The sequence below is a fragment of the Sporothrix schenckii genome (assembly GCF_000961545.1).
Source record: "Sporothrix schenckii 1099-18 chromosome Unknown Cont38, whole genome shotgun sequence".
Lineage (NCBI taxonomy): Eukaryota > Fungi > Ascomycota > Sordariomycetes > Ophiostomatales > Ophiostomataceae > Sporothrix > Sporothrix schenckii.
In genome coordinates this window covers 2,071,533-2,090,566 of record NW_015971139.1, presented here as the reverse complement: position 1 = coordinate 2,090,566, position 19,034 = coordinate 2,071,533, and the positions used below count along the sequence as shown (strand labels likewise).

General features: G+C 51.6%; 5 protein-coding genes across 5 annotated transcripts; 4 read left to right on the top strand and 1 right to left on the bottom strand.

The window, feature by feature from the left end:
- Window positions 1-455: 455 nt before the first annotated feature.
- Window positions 456-2,102, top strand: SPSK_06196 (uncharacterized protein; the record flags this gene model as incomplete). Its single annotated transcript, XM_016732903.1, has 1 exon — window positions 456-2,102. One exon carries the CDS (start codon window positions 456-458, stop codon window positions 2,100-2,102), a length of 1,647 nt encoding a protein of 548 aa, XP_016592386.1.
- Window positions 2,103-4,553: 2,451 nt separating this feature from the next.
- SPSK_06029 (uncharacterized protein) lies at window positions 4,554-6,719 on the top strand (the record flags this gene model as incomplete). Its single annotated transcript, XM_016732737.1, has 1 exon — window positions 4,554-6,719. One exon carries the CDS (start codon window positions 4,554-4,556, stop codon window positions 6,717-6,719), a length of 2,166 nt encoding a protein of 721 aa, XP_016592385.1.
- Window positions 6,720-7,467: 748 nt separating this feature from the next.
- SPSK_06508 (uncharacterized protein) lies at window positions 7,468-8,376 on the top strand (the record flags this gene model as incomplete). Its single annotated transcript, XM_016733213.1, has 1 exon — window positions 7,468-8,376. One exon carries the CDS (start codon window positions 7,468-7,470, stop codon window positions 8,374-8,376), a length of 909 nt encoding a protein of 302 aa, XP_016592384.1.
- A 431-nt stretch (window positions 8,377-8,807) lies between these two features.
- Window positions 8,808-9,343, bottom strand: SPSK_06675 (uncharacterized protein; the record flags this gene model as incomplete). The annotated part of the gene is made up of 2 exons (XM_016733376.1): window positions 8,808-9,256; window positions 9,316-9,343. The coding sequence occupies 2 exons, from the start codon at window positions 9,341-9,343 to the stop codon at window positions 8,808-8,810; spliced, it is 477 nt and encodes a 158-aa protein (XP_016592383.1).
- Window positions 9,344-14,758: 5,415 nt separating this feature from the next.
- Window positions 14,759-16,055, top strand: SPSK_06318 (uncharacterized protein; the record flags this gene model as incomplete). The annotated part of the gene is made up of 4 exons (XM_016733024.1): window positions 14,759-15,154; window positions 15,269-15,311; window positions 15,398-15,717; window positions 15,792-16,055. The coding sequence occupies 4 exons, from the start codon at window positions 14,759-14,761 to the stop codon at window positions 16,053-16,055; spliced, it is 1,023 nt and encodes a 340-aa protein (XP_016592382.1).
- Between the last annotated feature and the right edge of the window lie 2,979 nt (window positions 16,056-19,034).

The following is a 19,034-nucleotide window of genomic DNA, read 5'->3' as shown; positions in this document are numbered from 1 at the left end:
CACTTTGTTTGCTCCTTCTTTCCTCAACTGGACGAGCAATGACCACCGTCGCCTTGGTCACCCGTCACTGCTTGCAAAAAAATATTTTCTTGCTGTTTTGCATATAAAAACGCTCCCTCGCTATCCTTGACCTTTCTCTCATTCTTCCTCTCAACCACATCCTACTCGTCTTCGTTTGTGCTCTACCTCTTTTTTGTGGCTCTGTGGACGTCTGCCCTCACCTCGCAACAATATCCCGTACATGGACGGCGGCTCCTTCGCACTTCGTTTCGCATCTCCCGTTCTCTCTTCTATTTTGTCGTCTTGCCTCGTCGCCTTGCTGCCTCGCCGCCCAGTTCCCTTGTCACTGCTGTGTCACTTCGCGCCCCATCTCGTCATTCACTCTTCTTCTCACTGTTGCTTCTTCACCATCACTCGCATCTCCGCCTCACAACAGATCAAGACACATTGTCACCATGCCTAGACGGCGGCGGCCTAGGGCCAAAGAGCCCAAGAAGCCAAAGTTCAAGATTCCATTTCTGGACCGCGGCCGCCCAGCCTCGCCATTCTGTACGGAGTCTCGCTGGACCATCCAGCAGCATGAGCCACTTCCACCTTTTGGCACCGGCTACAAAACAAAGCACCGCAGAGGCGAGGAGATCCTCGCACAGATGCGAGAGGAGCAGCTCCCCCAAAGCATATATTGCTTAGACAACCAACCGCCAGGCCCCGAACCGGCCGAAGACGCGCCTCGCCTGGACATTGAGGTCGCAGACGCCCTCCGCCCGCTTTTGACTTGCGGAGCGCACGTCGTCGCATGCCGCATTCTCAGCGGCACCATCCCCTCTCAATCGCCTTCCAGCTCCTCGTCTTTTTCGTCGTCGACTGCAACCGCTTGCCCTCCGCCGCCCTCCTCGTCACCGGCCACGATCGTTGCCAAAATCTTCGACCCCATGTACTACTACCACAATGGCGACTATGACATTGTGGACCTCGCGGACATGGAGTATTGTCGGGAGACGGCGGCCTACCAGCACCTTGTCCGTCAAGGTGTCGACGGCAAACTGTTGCCGGCGTACTTTGGCTCCTACTCGCTCGAGCTGCCACTGACAGACGAGCAGAAAGAGTGTCTGGCCGAGGTCAAAGGCGAAGACCACCCGCTCCTGCAAGTCCCAACACCGGTCCGAAGAGTCCGCCTCATTCTAATGGAGCGTGTCGAAGGCCGACCCATGACCGCACAGCTGGTGTATGGCGACGTGAATGGGATGACGAACGAGGCGCGTCTGGACGTCGTGGCGTCCACACTTGAAGCATATGCCCGGCTCTACTTCCACGGCATCACACACGGCGACCTTGCACCTCGCAACGTTTTCCTCAAGGACGAGAGCGAGACGGTCGACGACCTTACCAAGTGCAAAAGCATCGCTGCCCGACGACTGCGCTTCCACCGCTTCGTGGATCTCGGCCTTGCCTATGTGCTCGGCCATCCCGAGTCGTCCTTCCCGCGTCAACCCACGAGCGAGATGCGGCCCCGCAACCCCATCCGCCTCTTCTGGCACGTCTTCGACAGCGGAGCAGTCAACATGTACTACTGGCTGCCGAAGGAGATGCGCTCTACCGAAACATTCCAGCTTTGGATGTTGCGGCGGTGGTACGGCGACACGCGGTTCGAGTCGGTCGGCGCCGTTCCCATCCCAGTGAAAAACGACGCTGCGTGGGAGCGCGGTGAGGCCCTCACCAACGAGACGTGGCCTGACACAAATGGAGAGGACTTGCAAAGGTGCGACGGCGACGGGGACGGCGACGGCGACGGGGACGAAGATGAAAACGGGCATGGAAATGGAAACGGAAACGGAAACGCCAAGCGCGGATGGCAGCTTCCCAGTGCACTGGCCCGCGCCATGGCAACAATTTCGGGGCTTCGGGCCATCAGCATCGTCATCAAGCAACCAACGTGCGCCATTCCCGACGATAAGACAGTGGCGGCAGTGTGCGACGCGTCCCACACAACGACATCGCGGGCACGCCAGCTCGACGAAATCGAAACCCAAACCACCACCACACCACCAACGCCGCCCACCAGCAAGGCCACTGAGAAGGACCAACCTAAGGGTTTTCGGTGAAGGGGCCATACGGGACGAAAGAACCGAGAAAAGGGATCGGATACCGGATGACAGCAGTGGTCGAGCATTTCCTGCGCGGTGCCATGGACCACCTCGACCACCTAGTCAGCTTGTCAGCTTGTCAAACCTTGTCAGTGGTGGCCAAATCGCACGTTCGTTAGTCAGGTTCCCAAGCTCGCCAAGTTCCCAAGTTCCCAAGCTGGCTGGTGACTGATTGACAGTTATGACGCGAAGTGTGGGTGACGAGTGGCAAAGGATCGGCCTCTTGCAGAGCAGAGAGCATGGCTCAGGGTATGCTACGAGCCAAAATGCCAAGACACTGCCGACAGGGGGCAAATGGGTGGGCGGCTCTGGCCGCTGACTGGTCCATGGCGTGTTTCGAAACGAGTGCCCCCTCGCCCGCCCGCTGTTTCATGTTTGCTCGTGCATGCAAAGAAAAGAGGAGAGAACAAAACAAAAGGAGACAGGAGAGGAGAGAGGATGGCTTTTCGCAACGGAGGAGGTTGTTTCTGTTGGCTGCATGCAGGAAATTTTTTTTTTTGATGGGCTTTTGTGGTGTGTGGTTTGTTTGTGCTTTTGTCTTTTGTTGTCAACCCTTTGTCTCTCTGTGATATTTATTGTATGACTTCTCGAAAACTTTAATTCGAGGACTTGGTAGTCTTTGAACTTGAGAGCTCGCTGGGTTCCTTTTCTACAGGAAGTAATAATCCGCACTTCTTTGTCGAGAATGGTGATAGTTCTAATCAAAAAACACCCGAAAGTAAAGCACTCTAGCTGCGCCGTTCGCCTCCGTACAGGATCCCACCAGCCCACTTTGTCGTCTTGTCCTTGTAGCGGGCACTCTAGCCAAAAGATCTGAGACATGCAGCCCAGCAGCCGTAGACGAAAAGCCTGAGACACAGGACTCGCACCAGGAAACAGGTCCTGAGGTCTTACGGGGACGAGATGAGCCTGTGGCAAACACTTCGGCTTTGTTTTGTTCTTTTCCTTGCTTGGTCTGCCGGTTGACTCGAGACGATCGAGACGATCGACTGTTCAAACGGGCCACAGCCTCTTTCCCCCCTCTGTATGTGTGCTGATGTGGTCGTCCACAGTGTCCTAGAAAACAAGATGTTTCAAAACGTGATCAGCCTGAAATCAAGGAAAACAGAACACCAAATGGCGGTCCAACCAAGAATCGTGCCTCTGTTCCTTCTGTGGCGTCCCGTTGGTTCCCGCTCGATCATTGATCGTCTGTTGTGGGGGAAGAGATCTGGGTCGGGGTGTGGCGGTCTGGGTCCTGGTACAGCGAGACAACCCATTTGCCTTTGACCTGGCCAGGCTCGCGAAAGACCCTGAAAGTACTGTATCTGGTCAACGATCGACGCACATCCTCAACAGGGGGCATCAACAAGGAAGGGGGGCTGGAGGGTGGTTAATAAGTGGAGCCGAGCACGTTGAACAGCGTCACTGCGTCACTGCGTCTCAGCGGGTTTCGTGTTGAGTTGTCGACTTGCGTATGCTCGTTATGTGTGCGTCGCATGGGAACGGGACTTCTGGGGAAAAGATGGACGGGGAGCAAGAAGAGGCACAGGTAGACAAGTAAATTCAAGGAAGTGATGGCGCATCAGAGAAAACTATGACATCTGGTTGCACACAGCGACCTTACAGCACACAGGATACAGACAATGGCCAAGTCACCAAGCCCACCTTTCTGCCTCCTTTACCTTTGTCGTACACTGGGGAATGAAAGAGGAAAAAGAAACATGCAAATATGAAAGGACTGTCAGACACGATGCTCGTCCTCGACATCTTTGCCTAAACCTTGTAAAAAGGCCCTGAAGACAGGGTGCAAAGAAATAACAGGAGCAAGAGGAGGTACAAAGGACAAGGGCCTGCCCTGACAGGAGAAACAAAGAAACAAATTGGAGGCGTCGCCAAAAGACTGTCAGCAGAAGCTCAAACACGCACCCGTCACTGGCGCCGCCCCTTTTCAAGTTCGGGTCCTCTTCTTTCCTATTTCGTTAGCGTCACCAGACTGCCCCAGTAGTGGCCAGAAGGCGGCGTTTGCTACAAGGTACACAACCACTTACACATGCGTTCCTTGAAGTTCATGTCAGAAGACGATCGATGTCCGTTTTGTTGTCCTGTGTTTTTACTCCTGGCACGTCTTGCTTCTCTCTTTCTACCCTCTACGAATATCTATTCTTCTTTCTGTTGATTCGCTTACTTTCCCTTTTCTCTCATATTCCGTTCTTTCCCATTACGACGTATATACATTTCCATCCTGACCTGTGCCTTCCTCATACACATGTCCATTCCGCATCGTGCCTGCAGAGTTCGGTGATGTTGACACGATACGGAACACTGCCACCGACAACGTCTATTTGCCTATGCAACATTTTACACCACTCTGTTAACTAGGAAACAACCTCGCACACGCACACACGCACAAACACACACACACATACCATGGCACTGGACGCACCTGCCGCGGCATACGGCAGCCTGCCACCTGCAAACCTGGCTGCCGCCCGTCAACATGTCCAGACTCTCTCCGCCCGAGACCGTGAAGCTTTGCTCCGTGCCCTGCTAGAGCAGTACGAACATCCCCACGGCCGCTCACAGCGGAGCTCACTGGCGACCAGTACCACGCACTCCTCCAGATCGTCTTCGTCGACCGCCGCTGGGTCAATATCAGCATTCACGTCGTCGTCACTGTTTGACTGCCCGCCGCTCCACGAAGAGGTCGAGGAAGACCTCGCCGTTCCATCAGCAGCCGCCTTGCAAACAGCATCAGCAATTTCTCCCGCAGATCCCAACCGCTGGCCGGCCCCTTCTCCCACACACTCGCAGCGCCTCCGGTCTCAGTCTCTGTCCCTGACGACCTCACAACCACTCCACAAGTCGTTTTCCACTTCTCAACTACAGCAGCCCTCGAATCACGGCCGGTCAAGGTCGTTGTCCTCTACCTCGGATATCCCACTGCCTCTCCAGCTGCCCTCAGCAAAGGAAAAGCCACAACCGGACTGGACCACCGTCGGAAGCATAGCCACGGTAACAGCCACAGCAACGGTCCCGCACACAAGTGAGAAGCAAAAGTCAAAAGCAAAGCCAGTGCTGCGGATAAAAACAAGCGCAGCCGACTTCCGGGACACAGAGCCGACGACGACAACAAAGGCAGCACATTCCTACTGGTGTACAGCATGCGGTGAGAAGCTGGGCGATCGCACAGCATGGATTCTGCACGACGTCGCCTGCCGAGGCAAAGAACGCAGTCTCTCCTGCGCGGACGACAGTCGAGACGCTTCTGGCCGCAACCATACCCAGCGGGCATGGGCCTGCGGCTTCTGTGCCGCGTTCCTCGGCTCGCTCGAGCGCTACCAAAGCCACGTCGTCGGCCACTTTGAACGCGGCCGCACGCTCGGTCACTGGCACTATGCCAACGTCATCTACGGGCTGCTGCACCAGCCGGCCGTGCACAAGCCTTGGAAGCACCTGTGGGCGGCACGCGCAGCTGCCTTGCCGCCTCACATGCGGCCCAAGGCGACATGGTCGCCGGGGTGCTGTCTGCGAGGTCGGGACGAGGCCGAAGAGCCGATCACGCTACAAGAAGCCCTCGAGCTGTTCGACCCAAGCCACGAAAGCGCCTCGGCACTGGCATTACAAGCCGACGCCCTCGCCATTTACATTTCCGTGCCTATCGATGAAGCCGCAGAGAAGAAGCAGAAGAAACATGCACGGATGCATAAATCGGATCCGACGCCTGCAAACGAGACAAAGCCTCAAATCGAGGCAACCAAAGTACAAGCAGCACTACCCACTGAGGCCGACGTTGGGCAGCAAACAGAGCCTGCCCCGGCGCCTGCGATGTCAACTACGAAACTCCTCCCCACTTCCGAGCCTGATGCAACTCCGTCGCCGCCAGCGCCCACAAATCCGACTCAGACCAAGGACGCTCCGCTACCGGCACTTCCATCGGACGCAACTCCGCCACAGCCGATTTCTTTGTCGCCCCCGGACCTTTCCAAGAAGGATGTGAAGCGTGGTTCCAAGCTTTCGCCACGAAAGCCACTGTTTATGTTCCGCTCCAAGAGCCCGTCGTTCTCGCCCGAGTCGATCGCCGGAAAGGTTCTACCAGCCACCAAGGAGGTTCCGGCTCGCCAAATCGATAGGAAACCACCATCTCAAGCAGCGAAGCTCTCGAAGCCGCGCCGCGTCGTATCGACGCCGGCCACAACGGCCGCGCCCGCCCCCTGCCCGAATGTAAAGTCCAGCACCACCGAAAAAGCAACCGCGAGAAATACCACAACAGCCACTGCCACGCAAAGGACGACTATCTCCTCATCTTCTACCACAAACACTCCCCGCCCGCAAAACTGGGCTGACCGGCCCCTCCCTCCTTTGATCATGAACGAGTTTGGCGTCATCTCAAACCGGGCGACAACGACAATGACGGCAACGCCGCCCATCTACACAAGCATGGCTGCTGGGTACTCTTCGGACCAGCCACCCAAACCACCGCCAAAACCCCGAGCATACATACCAGCGGACACAATGGGCGACTGGAACAGCATCGCCACGACAATCGTGGACGACATAATGGGGCCAGTCAATGCTCTTCACATTACCGTGTGATAATCTGCTTTTCTCACACATACCCTATTTACATATATATAGTGATTCTACGGCCATGTTTCTCCTAGGCTGGTCACTTGGTCGTGGCCATCACAAGAATAATATTTTCATGATGGATTTCTGCTGGACAGGGTTCTCAGTCAACAGACGCAACGACTGACATGGATAAATAGAGTACATAAAAGATGGGGAATAAACATGACCACTTTTAGTCAACCACGGACAAAGGTTCTCCTATGGTCGTCACATTCATTTTAGATATCCTTACTATCAGATTTTCCTCCAATCTTTGCCACTGCCGAGACGGCTTGCAACTATTTGTGCAATTTTTATGTCTCTGTTCCTTCTTGGCTCCTCCGGCATATTAGCCAACAGCGAGACAGCCCATGCACAGTTCGTCTACTGCAACAACCTTTTCGGGTTATGTTCTGACTGTATTGCCCAACTGCCATATTTAGCCTCCAGCCGCCATCCGATCCCCTCGTCTCTGCCGGAGATATTCAAACTTTATTTGTGTACTTGTCCCGGTGTAGCTCCATACGAGCCTCGACACATTGCAAATGGACTTTCCTGTCGACGATAAGAACAGTGCAAAACAAGGATAAAATGGATCTCCAAGGTCCCCGTTCTAGACTGTAGCGGGTTTTCGTTGAACGTTTACACGTAGTTCTTTTGTGCTGTTCCAATTTGCCCTTTGTCGCATCCATTCGTACATCACTGCCGATTGCCCTTGTCTGATCTCATTGCAATGCTTCAGAACACAAAGCTCCGTCGTGCCACGGGGGCTTTGCTAGCCGGCCTTCTCGTGCTCGCCTCGGCTCCGACCGTCTCGTGGGCGGCCGCCGTCGACCGCCGGCAATCCGCCGCCACACAGGTCGCCAAAATTGCGTCCGTCGAGAACATTGCCGTCCGCAGCAACGGCCAGATTCTCGCGACCAACATGAACAGCGCCACGCTCTACAGCGTAGACCCCGTGGCCAAAACAGCGGCCACGGCCGTCGTCGTCACGGGCGCGTCCGGGCTCAGCGGCATTGGCGAAGTCGCGCCGGATGTCTTTGCCGTCATTGGGGGCAGCGGCAAGGCCGTTTATAAAGTCGACTTTACGTCCGGCACGCCCCGGACGTCCCTCGTCAAGGCCATCAAGGAGGCCAGCAACCTCAATGGCCTGGCCGTCTTTGACAACGACACGGTGCTTGTTGCCGACGCCGGCAAGGGCAACGTCTACCGCTTCTCGGTGTCGACGGGCGCCTACTCGGTGGTGCTGACGGACCCGACAATGGCACCGTCCGGGGGGATCCCCTTTGGCATCGACGGCATCAAATACAAGGACGGCGTGGTGTGGTACACCAACATCTTCAAGAACTCTTTCCACAAGGTGCCCGTCGACCCGGTCACGGCCAAGGCTACGGGGCCCGTGGTGACGCTGTGGTCGAACCTCATGGGCGACGACCTCTGCTTTGGACCCAACGGTAAGATTTACGTGGCCACCAATGGCAAGAACTCAGTCGTCGAGGTCGATCCGGCCGTCGGCAAGCCCAACCAGGTGGCCTCCGTGACGGGCTCGACATCGTGTGCTTTTGGTCGTACCGAAAAGGACAAGGATGTCATTTACGTGGGCGGCAGCTCGGGTGTGTACTCGCAAACAATCAAGCTATAGGAGTATCGGTTAGGATGAGTGAGCAGATCATTATGGCAATAGAAAGGGACGTGGGGACGCCAGGTGGTTGGATTCTAGTACAATATACTATGTAACTATTCTAGGACTGGGAAGTAGGGCAAAAGTCAGACAAAAGTCGAATCATATCTGTCGGCAGCGGTCTCAAAACAAATCACTGTACACAGAACCTGCCTTGTGCCAGAATTCTAGCCATAAACTGGCACACGCCTCGCAAACGCAAAAGAAATACAAAGACACACAGTTCCTTCGTGTAGGAAGCAATGTGATGGAGGAGTGTCTTTATGCTGGCAGAAAATCAGACCATGGCAGAAATCTCGATCAGAAGCCTCGTCCACACCAAGTCGTCCACGCTGCCCCCCACGATCGGCGTCCCGGCCCATTGATGAGGTGACACGATCAGCTACTCCTGTTCATGCTGTGCATCCGCAGGGAGCTGGAGGTTCTGTTGCGTCTTTTTTGGGCGAATCGCTGCCATTGTCGGAGCCTTCCTGTGGGGGTGACTGGCCGCCGTTACCGGGTGTCTGCCCATCTTGTGGCTTCGCCGAAGTAAAGACAAAGGTCTCGTCCTTGGTGGCGGCCCTGTACGCATCCAATAAGTGGAACGGGTTCAGCTGCGGCGTAAAGTAGAACAGAATGCTGAATATGTAGCGAAGAAGACCTTGAACACAGAGGGCCTGGACTTCCGATATCAGAGTGCTGAGGGTCTGGAGGATCTGGATAATTTGGTAGATCTTCGCCATCAGTTTCATAGGAGTAATGTCTTCCGAGTATAAAAAGAAGAAATAGTCAGCTCTTTGCATTGGAGATAGCTTGAGACACGCTCGGCGAAACAGATGTGTCTCAAGCGGCATGCAGCTAGCTATGGGGTGGAGACTGCGAGGGTTGTTTCTTTCTCAGCAGTCTTCTTTGTCTACTTACTGCAGTTGTGCGGATGCGGGTTCGACATTGTGAAAAGTATTTAGGTGCTGCGAGTTTGTTTCGAGGGTGAAATTTCCACTCCGTGGATGATGTGATTGTCAAAATGTTAGTGTTGGCCAAATAGATGACGACGAGGTGCAGAGATATAGACAACTGTCGTGGCCAACGATACTTGTAATGCTGTGATGCCGGTGGTGAAAGGAGAGCAAGATATGTTTGTTTGTTTTGGTTTCCAATCGCACCAGTCTTTCTCTTAGGTCATGTTTGTTGGAAGGGGCGAAATAGGCAGGAGATGTGCTGGCTGGTCGCCATTGGTTTACTTTGGTCGTGCCTTCCCTTTTGTGCTTTGTTGCTCGCCTTCCTGTCATATTATGCCACCGCATATAAACATTGGTGTAGATGCATAAACAACGGTCGCTCTTACCCTTTCGAGGCGAAACGAGCCAGTCTTTACGAGACCTAGCTTGTCGGGCAGGTATCTCAACGACTCTGCTCCTTCCGCTTTCCGTGTTTCGATACAAAGAAGGAGCAATGAAAACAAAGGGTCTCTTTCCTTCCCGCATCATGTGCGTCGAATTGGTAACTGCCCACGAAACGCTGCTGCAGCTAGTTTATACATAAGAAGAAACAGCATCAAATCCATCCATTCCCTGGCACTGACCTTAACTTTCACAGTCAACTTGAACCTCACTGTCGTAAATAGTCTGCTCCCCAAACCCACACTGCTTTAGCTGCTACCACGACCACTCTACGCTGTTTCTTGACTGTCAGGCGTTTCTCCGCCAAATTACGTGCTACGTGCATATCACTCTTGGTCTGTACTCATCTTTCGCCTATCGCCCCATAGATCGCATAGTCGATCTGAAGTTTTGTTGCCTCTTTCCAGCCCATGCTGACGATCCTTTTGCTAGCACAACGACTGTGTTCCAGGCAAAGGCCCAAAATCAGCTGTGCACAACTTCGAGCTATGGCTCTTACTCTCGGGCACTGTATGTCTCGCTTAGTCCCCCCATGAGCGCAGCGCATATCCAAGACCCTCGGGTCCACTGATGTGCATTGTCGATGCTAAAGCTTACAGACCGCCACTTTTCAAGGCGAACGATTCGATTGGGTCGTGGTCGCACCATGTACCAGCCGCCAGAGCGTCGGAATATGACTTTTAAGCAAGGAAAACGCGGGCAGATAGCATCCCAAAAACAGGTATGATACTGGTTTCCGTCAACAGCCACAGAGATCCAACGCCATTTCACTGTACACCGACGGTATGTCGCTGATGATCCCATTTATACTAGCCAGGCTAGATTTCGTATCAAACAACCCGAAGACGCTTGCCCTCCCGACCCTCGTCCACCATTCCGATCTTACCATCTTTTACGGTTGGTTCTTTTACGGTTGGTTTACAAGCAGGAAGTACGCCAGTAAGACTATCTACACAGCATGCGGCTAATACAGAAAAGAAAAAGAAAAGGAAAGGAAATAAGATAAAGAGACGACTTGCAGCTGCGGTACGGGCTAAAGCCATGCTTCGGCAGAACTGATCCGTCAGCCATCCGACATCGTCGGATCGGCCCATGTTCTTCTGCCCGCAAAAAGAAAAACTAGAAGCTGGAACGCATCCAATCGGATTATGACGAAACGAACCCTTCTCTGTTTACGGCTGCAAATGGAGCACAAGACAGGTCGGCTGCACACAACGAATGACCAAGACAAAATCGGCAAAGATTCCGCTGCGGGCGTTTCGGACATACATCCGTTTTGTCGATACACCGTCTTTTTGTTCTCATTTGTCCAATGGGGCATTGCCAAACAGGAAAGGTGCAGGCCAAGAAAATATCCAGAATGGAAGAAGAAAAGCAAAACGTAAGTTTGCTGTCAACCTCGCTGGAAATCAAAACTTATCGATCGAGGTTCTCAATCTGACCCAATTGGTGCTCCATTTGGTCTAGCTTGTCGGCACCTGTCCTGCACTTGTTCTGCACATACCATGCATTTGCAACCACATAACTCAGACAGGCACGGAATGTTCGGAGAATGAAATCCAGCAAAATTGTACATTTAACTGCTGGTCTTCAAGCATAATTAAGCATGCGCCCAAAACGGCTCTCAGGTCGCTCCCTAGTGCTGATGGCTAATGCAGCAGCCAGGACACGCGATTGTGCAAGAGGGTCCAGCAGTGTCCTGGTCGTTGGAGGCAAGAAACCCATGTATTCACTCGTGTAAGTCGCCAGTCACAACTAGTTTTGTTTTTTCGTCCTTGAAGTCGTGATTGCGTTTCTCTTCGTCACCTTTGGGACATATTCGGAAAGTTATTCGTGAAGCTACAAGTAGTAGAGATGGGAAGGAAAATGACAGTTGACAAGGACAAACTAGGAGGACCTCAATAGACCCATGAGGGATGACCCGATGTACGACGTCAGCCACGTACAATCCCGAATCAGAGCCTAGGCCTCAAGAACATTAGAGAAGTCGTGCATATGCGCAATCCTGCTTTTCTGCACGATTTCGCCTTTTCTTGGTTCTGCCGACGCCCATTCTGACCGTCAACGAACCACCTTTAAAAGCCACCACCCTTATATTCGGGCAATTCATCTCGAGACTTAAGACGACCGTCGCGAAACAATCAGCCGACACCTTTCCAGCGGCCCAGAGCAGAAAAAAAAAAGAAAGAAAAAATCATAAAAGCACATGGGCCAATGGCACTGCGGTCCCCGGTTCTCCCCCAAATACACTACGACATCGTCGGGGGAGACTTCCGAGCAAAAACGAAAAGTTACAGGCAGATGCACACCGAAAATTAGATTGGAAAGGAACAGCACCGGGGCAGATGCCAACGAATGAAAACCTAAACGACCTGCAGAAGCGAGTAGAGGGAGCCTCCGTCCTTTAAGGACTGCATGCCAAGCTCATTCGTAGGTCCGTTCCGGACCCACTCCAAAACTCGGAAAACAAATGTCTGACCAAAGACGTCAACGCAACTTAGGGTAGTTGGTCAGGAAGCTACTCCGCAACGATTCTTTATTTTATCAAGGGCCTTGAATTATCAAGCGTCGCGGGTTCGATACGCAGCGTCTGCCTCTGCTAGCCAGGAACAATGTTCACCGACTTTGGACAACAGGTATGACAGCTGCCAATCCTATTGTGTGACATGAACCGAACAGTCCAGGTGACCAACAGAAAATGTCGGGCGGTGCACAATACAACAGAGACAGAAGAAAGGCGAGACAGCGATTCGTCTGTTGTCACCTGGGGGCCAAATCCACATGCAGAAAATATGTGCATCGGGCAACGCACAAAAGTGCAGTCAACATAACAGAGCAATGGAGGGTGATGGTCAGGCCAGTGGGGCGTAGCTGTGATTTTACAAAGATGCAGTCATCCAATGCGGCCTGCTGCACTCCTTTATGCGTCTACATCACAGCTATTACTTCGAACTTGTTCGCCAACCTCCATTGGCCTCGTACTACTACACTCTTTCACCTTCACACCCTTCATACGCCACAAAAGCCCAGCAAGTGCTCATCTACCTGGTCTGGACCCTCGCCTGCGGCCCCGTTTAGCAATATCTTTGAGTATACAGAGTAGGCTCTTACTCGAGCGTTTCTATTTTGCTGACGAGTGCATCACTCCACCAACAGACAACCACACCAAGATTAACGGCCAATGCCCAGACAAGGCTAAAGGATGCCAGCCAGGCGGACAAAAACGGGGTGTGCACAACCCCAACGGACCAGACATGCGGACGTCATTGTCGTATTTGGGAACAACGTTTCAATATCTAGGCAATGCTGCAGGTGCGCTAAACCGACCTTGGCCGTATTTCTTCTGATATCCGTGAGTTTTCGCTCCGTGTCCTCATGCTCGCTCTGATGGGTCGGATATGGGATGCGCCTCGCGTGATCCTTCATGTAGTGGTATCTATTTCTTTTATTTTTTATTTTTTTGCCTGTTTAATATTTCCAGCATATTGTAGCTTACTGCCACTTATACTATGCTTGCTCCCAAAAATAATTGTTTAGCGTTCCATTTTATCTCGCGCGCCTATTTGACGCACACTCTGTCCCATGCATGGCGAGAACTGTACGGTATCACTCAGGCGGTGTCATGTGTTCCTGTTTTCTGTATGATTTACGTTGTGCGTCGTATTCCCTCCAGCTGGAGCAGGAATACCGCTTATTGACCCAGCCTCATCTTTGTACCAACCCGACCGCCGTTCGATCTCCACCTCGACCACAACCTTCAACACCCAGCGATCGTCACATCAGCTCATGTCTTCCTCCCACCGCTAGTTCTTCTTGCCGCATTCCTTGTATTGTATCCGCGACAAATTTATTCGTCATTTCAATTTTTTTTTTATCACGACCACAGCTCAATCTCCGATCTACCCTTGCTTGGACGCTTCGATACACGCCCTCTGGCGCGCTTGTTGCTGTCGTAATGAAAAAAAAAAAAAAAAAAAAAGGCAACGGTGCGGCATCAAATCTCCGTGCGCGCCACATGGAACAAATGCCGCCATTGGCCATTTAGACGGGTAGTGTCGACGGTCCATTTTCAAAAGTCAGTTGTTCCCAGGTGAATCGACAAACGCGGCAAAGGACGTCTACGTTTGAGCGACAAGCTTGTCAGAAGCTCGATCTCGTCCACCACGCTCTGTTCCTCTTTCTGTCTCACCTTGCCACAGCTCACCGTGGGGGTGCGGCTAGCAAACGACCTTTTCTTGGTTTCAGCACTCGCATGCACGCCATACGAAATGTATGATACCCTAAAACCAGGCCAGGGTAAAAAAAAAAAAAGAAAAGAAAAGCACTTTACCTTTCGAACGTATGACAACAGGCAACGACTGCAAAGTGCAGATAGCTGCAGCCCTATTAGCTGGCTTACTTTTTCAAGTCCAAGTACGGAGTGCCATTGACTCAAGGATGGCTCTTTAACTCATCGGAAGCAGGCCACCCTCGTCAGACTCTGTTTTGTATAGGACGCCTCCTTTTATTGGTTTGCCAGTCGCCTCACCCCTCCCCGTTTCCCTTTTCGTACCTCACCCCAGTCCTCTTTGAGAGCGAGCAACCTATTCCTGAGACCTTGCCCTGCGCCTACTTACATATAAACTCGCCTACAGTTTTTTGCTGTGTCTGGTCTCGATCTGTGTGTATGTTTTTTTTTTTGTATTTCTTTGGGAGGGAGTCTTATCAAGTACAAATAGCAGGTTCCCCCTTCTCGATATTTTCTTCTGTTTCACGATTCCTCTTCTATCCTTTTTTTCACCTTCTTCCCTGCTCTTCTGACAATCGTTGCTGTATTCCTACTCTGTGCTTATAAGCCAGATACCTCTCATCTCACTCCACGCTGCTCTTGATCACACTCGTTTTCTTCCCTTGTCGCATCTACAACCCTCTCACATTACCACACACACGTCACCTCGTGATTTTTTTTTTGGCCGTTATCGACCATGAGGCTCATCAATTATAAAAGTGTTGTCTTCCACCGCGTCGGCGGTCTCGACCTGACGACGCGGTTCAAGGACGAGGTCAGTCTTCCAATCATCGACGACGGCGACTGGAAGAGCGGATCCGTAGCCGTGGAAGTTGTCTTTACCAGCGGTGCGGCTCTGCAGACCGCACTCCTGGTGCGCGAGTTCGTCCCGCGGTACGGTGACGTAACGGGCCGTCGGTACACGGATGCCAACGGAAACCACAAATGGATCAATCTGCCTTCGTATGCCGTCGTTGATCCAGTGGCGTACCTCAACCAGCTCCGCTTCCAGATCCGAAGCCAAACCTGCGCGTGGGCGGCGACGCAGGGCCGGGCCCACAAAGAAGCTCTTCGCCTGATCGATACTGGCATAGTGAGTCTTGAGTTCCAAGTCCCTTTTGGGAAGGTTCCTTAAAAGGGCCATGTAAGATTCCCTATTGAGAGTATTGATCCGTCTTACTAATATATAATCTTTCCTTCCCCACAGGCACCCGAACTTCAGCTGCTGCTCGAGTACGACTTTGGGAGATGTAAGGCCATCAACGTAACCGGAGGCAGGCATCCCATCATTTTGGACTCTTATTGACTGCGTGTTTCTCGCTCTTCTTCCATACAGTCCAAAAAACACTCTCCGCATACATCACCGGTTCAGAGCGGCTCGGCATCGAGCGCCTACCGAAAGATGCCACGTCCATGCCGAACCAGTCACCACTGCCGCGCATGATCACCGCGCAGTGTGACATCATGCTGACACAATATCTGGCCGAACAGCTTCGCGATCTCTTTGGCAGTGCCGATGCCCAGCTCATCAAGCGCCTCACGTCGGCCAACGTTGTCAACACACATGTGGCCTATGTCGCCCTGCGCATCCTTGTGGAGGGAACGATTTGGGTGCTCATGGACAAGCAGCGCCGTGATGAGCAGAACAACACCAAGGTAAGACCAGAATGTTTTCGGAGGTTGTCTAGTGTCTGCTTTCCTCCAGCTCCTCTAAAACAACTCCAATGTAGGACCGCTCCCTTCAGGTCGAGCTTCAGAGCAGCCTCAACAGTGTCATCTACACCTTTAGCAATTCCCGCCAGGGTATGGACTATGTCTACTTTGGGCATTCGCTGACGTCCGATGCCACCGCGTTCTACGAGGACATTGACGTCCAAGATAGCCAGGCCTCGGCATCTCCCGCCTGGAAGAGCCCACGCTTCTGGCTGCCCTCCGTCGAGGACCTCATGACCACTCCATACGAAGCCAAGGAGATCTTTTATCAGGGTTGTTAATACCAAGTCTCACCACATTTGGGCTCTTTGGGATCGTCGCGCGTTTTTGTTCCCCCTCTTCTTGAAACAAGTTAATGTTCGGTACCGCCTAATATCTTTTTTAATTATTGTTTTGTTGCTAACATACTGTCGGATACCCTGCTTTTTCCATTACTGCCGACTTGCTTTTTTTTTTATTTGCCCAAGAACGATTTACAGGTTTGTGTGGCGTGCCTGCTTTGTAGCAGCACGAGGTAATGCTCCGGGTCTGGTGAATTCTTTATTTTTTGTTTTCCGGGTTTTTTTTCGTGTCTTTTGGTGTATTTTCTCTTTCTTAATTTTTTTTGTTTGTTTGAGAGTGTTCCAACCAGCATACGACTTTACAAGTTGGACATGTACGTGCATCTTTAGGATTTAATAAACTTTTTTTCACTCCAAGCAACCTTTATCGGGCAGGCACAGTTCCCCTGGCCGCCGACCACGTTTTTTACGTTCTGTCTGGCCACTACCCCCGCAAATTGAAGATCTCTGATAGAACCACGCCCTCAGCAGTGTTCGACAATTCTAAGTAGCCCTGAGTGCAAACAAAAGAAAAACACACCGAAATTTCAACTTACACGACACAATATGCCAACAACAGAGCTTCAAGGGACAAGCATCTCGCACAGTAAATGTAAGAATAACTGTACCCCCCCAGCACATTTCCGCCCGTCAAATGGACAATTAAATTGTTTTTGAGTCCCCCGAATCAGCTTATTACCAAGACAATTCCAAAAGCTGGTGATCAGCAAACACTGTAGCGATATGACCTGCAATAAGACGCCTTCCTCTCACAGCCACAATCTTTTACTTGTCCAGCGTCCAAATACCCTTGCATATCTGCACCCCAGGCGACCTCGTATGGCAGCAAATGCATTTACGAGTTCTTGGCTCAGCGTTCTGCATAGCAATCGCCGCTTCTTCTTTTTTTGATATTCTTATGTTTTGTCATATTATTCCGTAGGGCGTCACGATAAGCTATATCGTTGGACCAAGGACGCACGCCAAAAAAAGTATTCAAATAGCACGCAGGTACAGAGGATTTCCCATTTGTTTATTTTTGTAAAGCGGCATATGCAACTAGAACTACCTGCACGGCGAAGCTGGCGGCTTCCTCTGTTTCCTTCCATCCTGCATTTGGGACTGAGAGAATCTAGAGGTCAAGTCATGCAATGAAAGGAGACCGACATGGGCCATCACCTTCGAGCCATTGTTTATGGCGTGAAGGGGTTGGATGAAGAGGGAGAGCGAGGGATTGTACAGTAACTATCCAGGGCAGGGGGCGAAGAAATAATGTGACAGACAGGGGAGGGTAGTTAATTGCATGTGCGCTGCTGGGAGAGGGGGGGTAAGAACAGCTGAAAGTTGTCTGTGTATGTCGTAAGTACTCCGGATGTCGTAATAGAGCATGCAGAGGTCCCAATCGGTCACAATGACAGGCCCGGTGAACTTAAATAGCAAATCCCGAGAAACAATGACGATCGATACAAACAACAGTGATATGGAAATCGAGTGAAAAATTAAGAAGAAAAAGGAGGTCCAGCCGAAAAGAGAGCTCTGCCCAGACACAAAACACACAAAGATACACTCGCCATCGTTGCATTCGCGTGGGCAGTGCAATGCAAGTGGCCGCTTTTGTCGGGTTTTATTTTCTGCATGTGGCTTTTGCCAGAGTCCAGGGACTTTTTGTATATCTCTGGAACTATGGAGGACAATGTTCAACTAGTAGTAGCAAACGATTCTTCAACAACGTGTGATTATACAACAAACGACATGCCGTAGTAGTTAGAGAAGTGAAACAAAGAAAAGAGAAAACGGTATGCTGTAGAGGCGATAATTCATCAGGGACCAAGTTCTACCTGTGAGAAATGTCATTTCTGGAGTTTGCAGGTACTGGTTTATTCGTACCATGCGGAGCCGCGGGATGCCCAGCTTTGATCGACCATTAATTGCAGTCCGACGCAACAGTTTCTCTTTTCGAACAATACCCCAGAACGTCTACGACTTAGGACATATCCGTACGATGTACAACATACTCTACGAGAATTAAAACTGTGCAAAGATCGTTGATCTTCTGACCGTTGATCCACAAGGACAGTGACCCAGAAAGTGACAGTGACAGGTACGTACACGCAAAACGCCGATTGCAACCTGTTTAAGTGTCTCAACTGCAGACGACCATTCTGGACCTTCATGGACCATAATCAGGGTGTTTGGGTGGTGCGGAGTAAACCAACTGAGCTGGGAGTGGAGCATGGATGTACATGTTACGCTTTGACCTGTGTGCCGAAGAAGAACAGAAAGGTTAAGATAAAGGAACAAATGAGGAAAAGAAACGAAATAGCCGCACAAGGACCGTATCTCTGGCGGCAACTTTGACAGGAGACAACAATAGTGACACACACTGCGGAGAATGAGAATTATTCTTTTACTGTCAGGTAGTCGTGGATCGCATCGGCCTTACCAATGAGACTATCTCATTGAAATTGACCCCTGCCGGGAAGCAGAGTCAACCAAAGGTTAACATACACTAAACGCAAAGAATGCCGTTTCTGTAGCGCAGAACCAGGATGGTTATTCCGCGAAGAATCCCATATCCACGTGTAACCTTATGCAGGTCGACGAAAATAGTCTTGGTCGCTGATGCCTGCCGGTGAAAAAAAGGAAAAAGGAAAAAAAGAAAAAAAGAAAGAAAGAAAAAAAAAGAAAACAAAAAAAAAGAAAACAAAAAAAAAGAAAACAAAATGAAAGAAAAGAATAAGCACACAAAACGGAAAACGGATGGGCACGGAGCACAACTCAAGAGACGACGTTGTGACCATGTTCCCGTTCCCCGGAGCCACAAACTAAAACACAGCCGTCGGACTCTGCTCTGGCTTATCTCGGCTCGTCCAATGATGCCCCGTAGCTTTACCAGGGGGTGGTGTATGCTACATGACCAATACCGCCTGCATACGAATG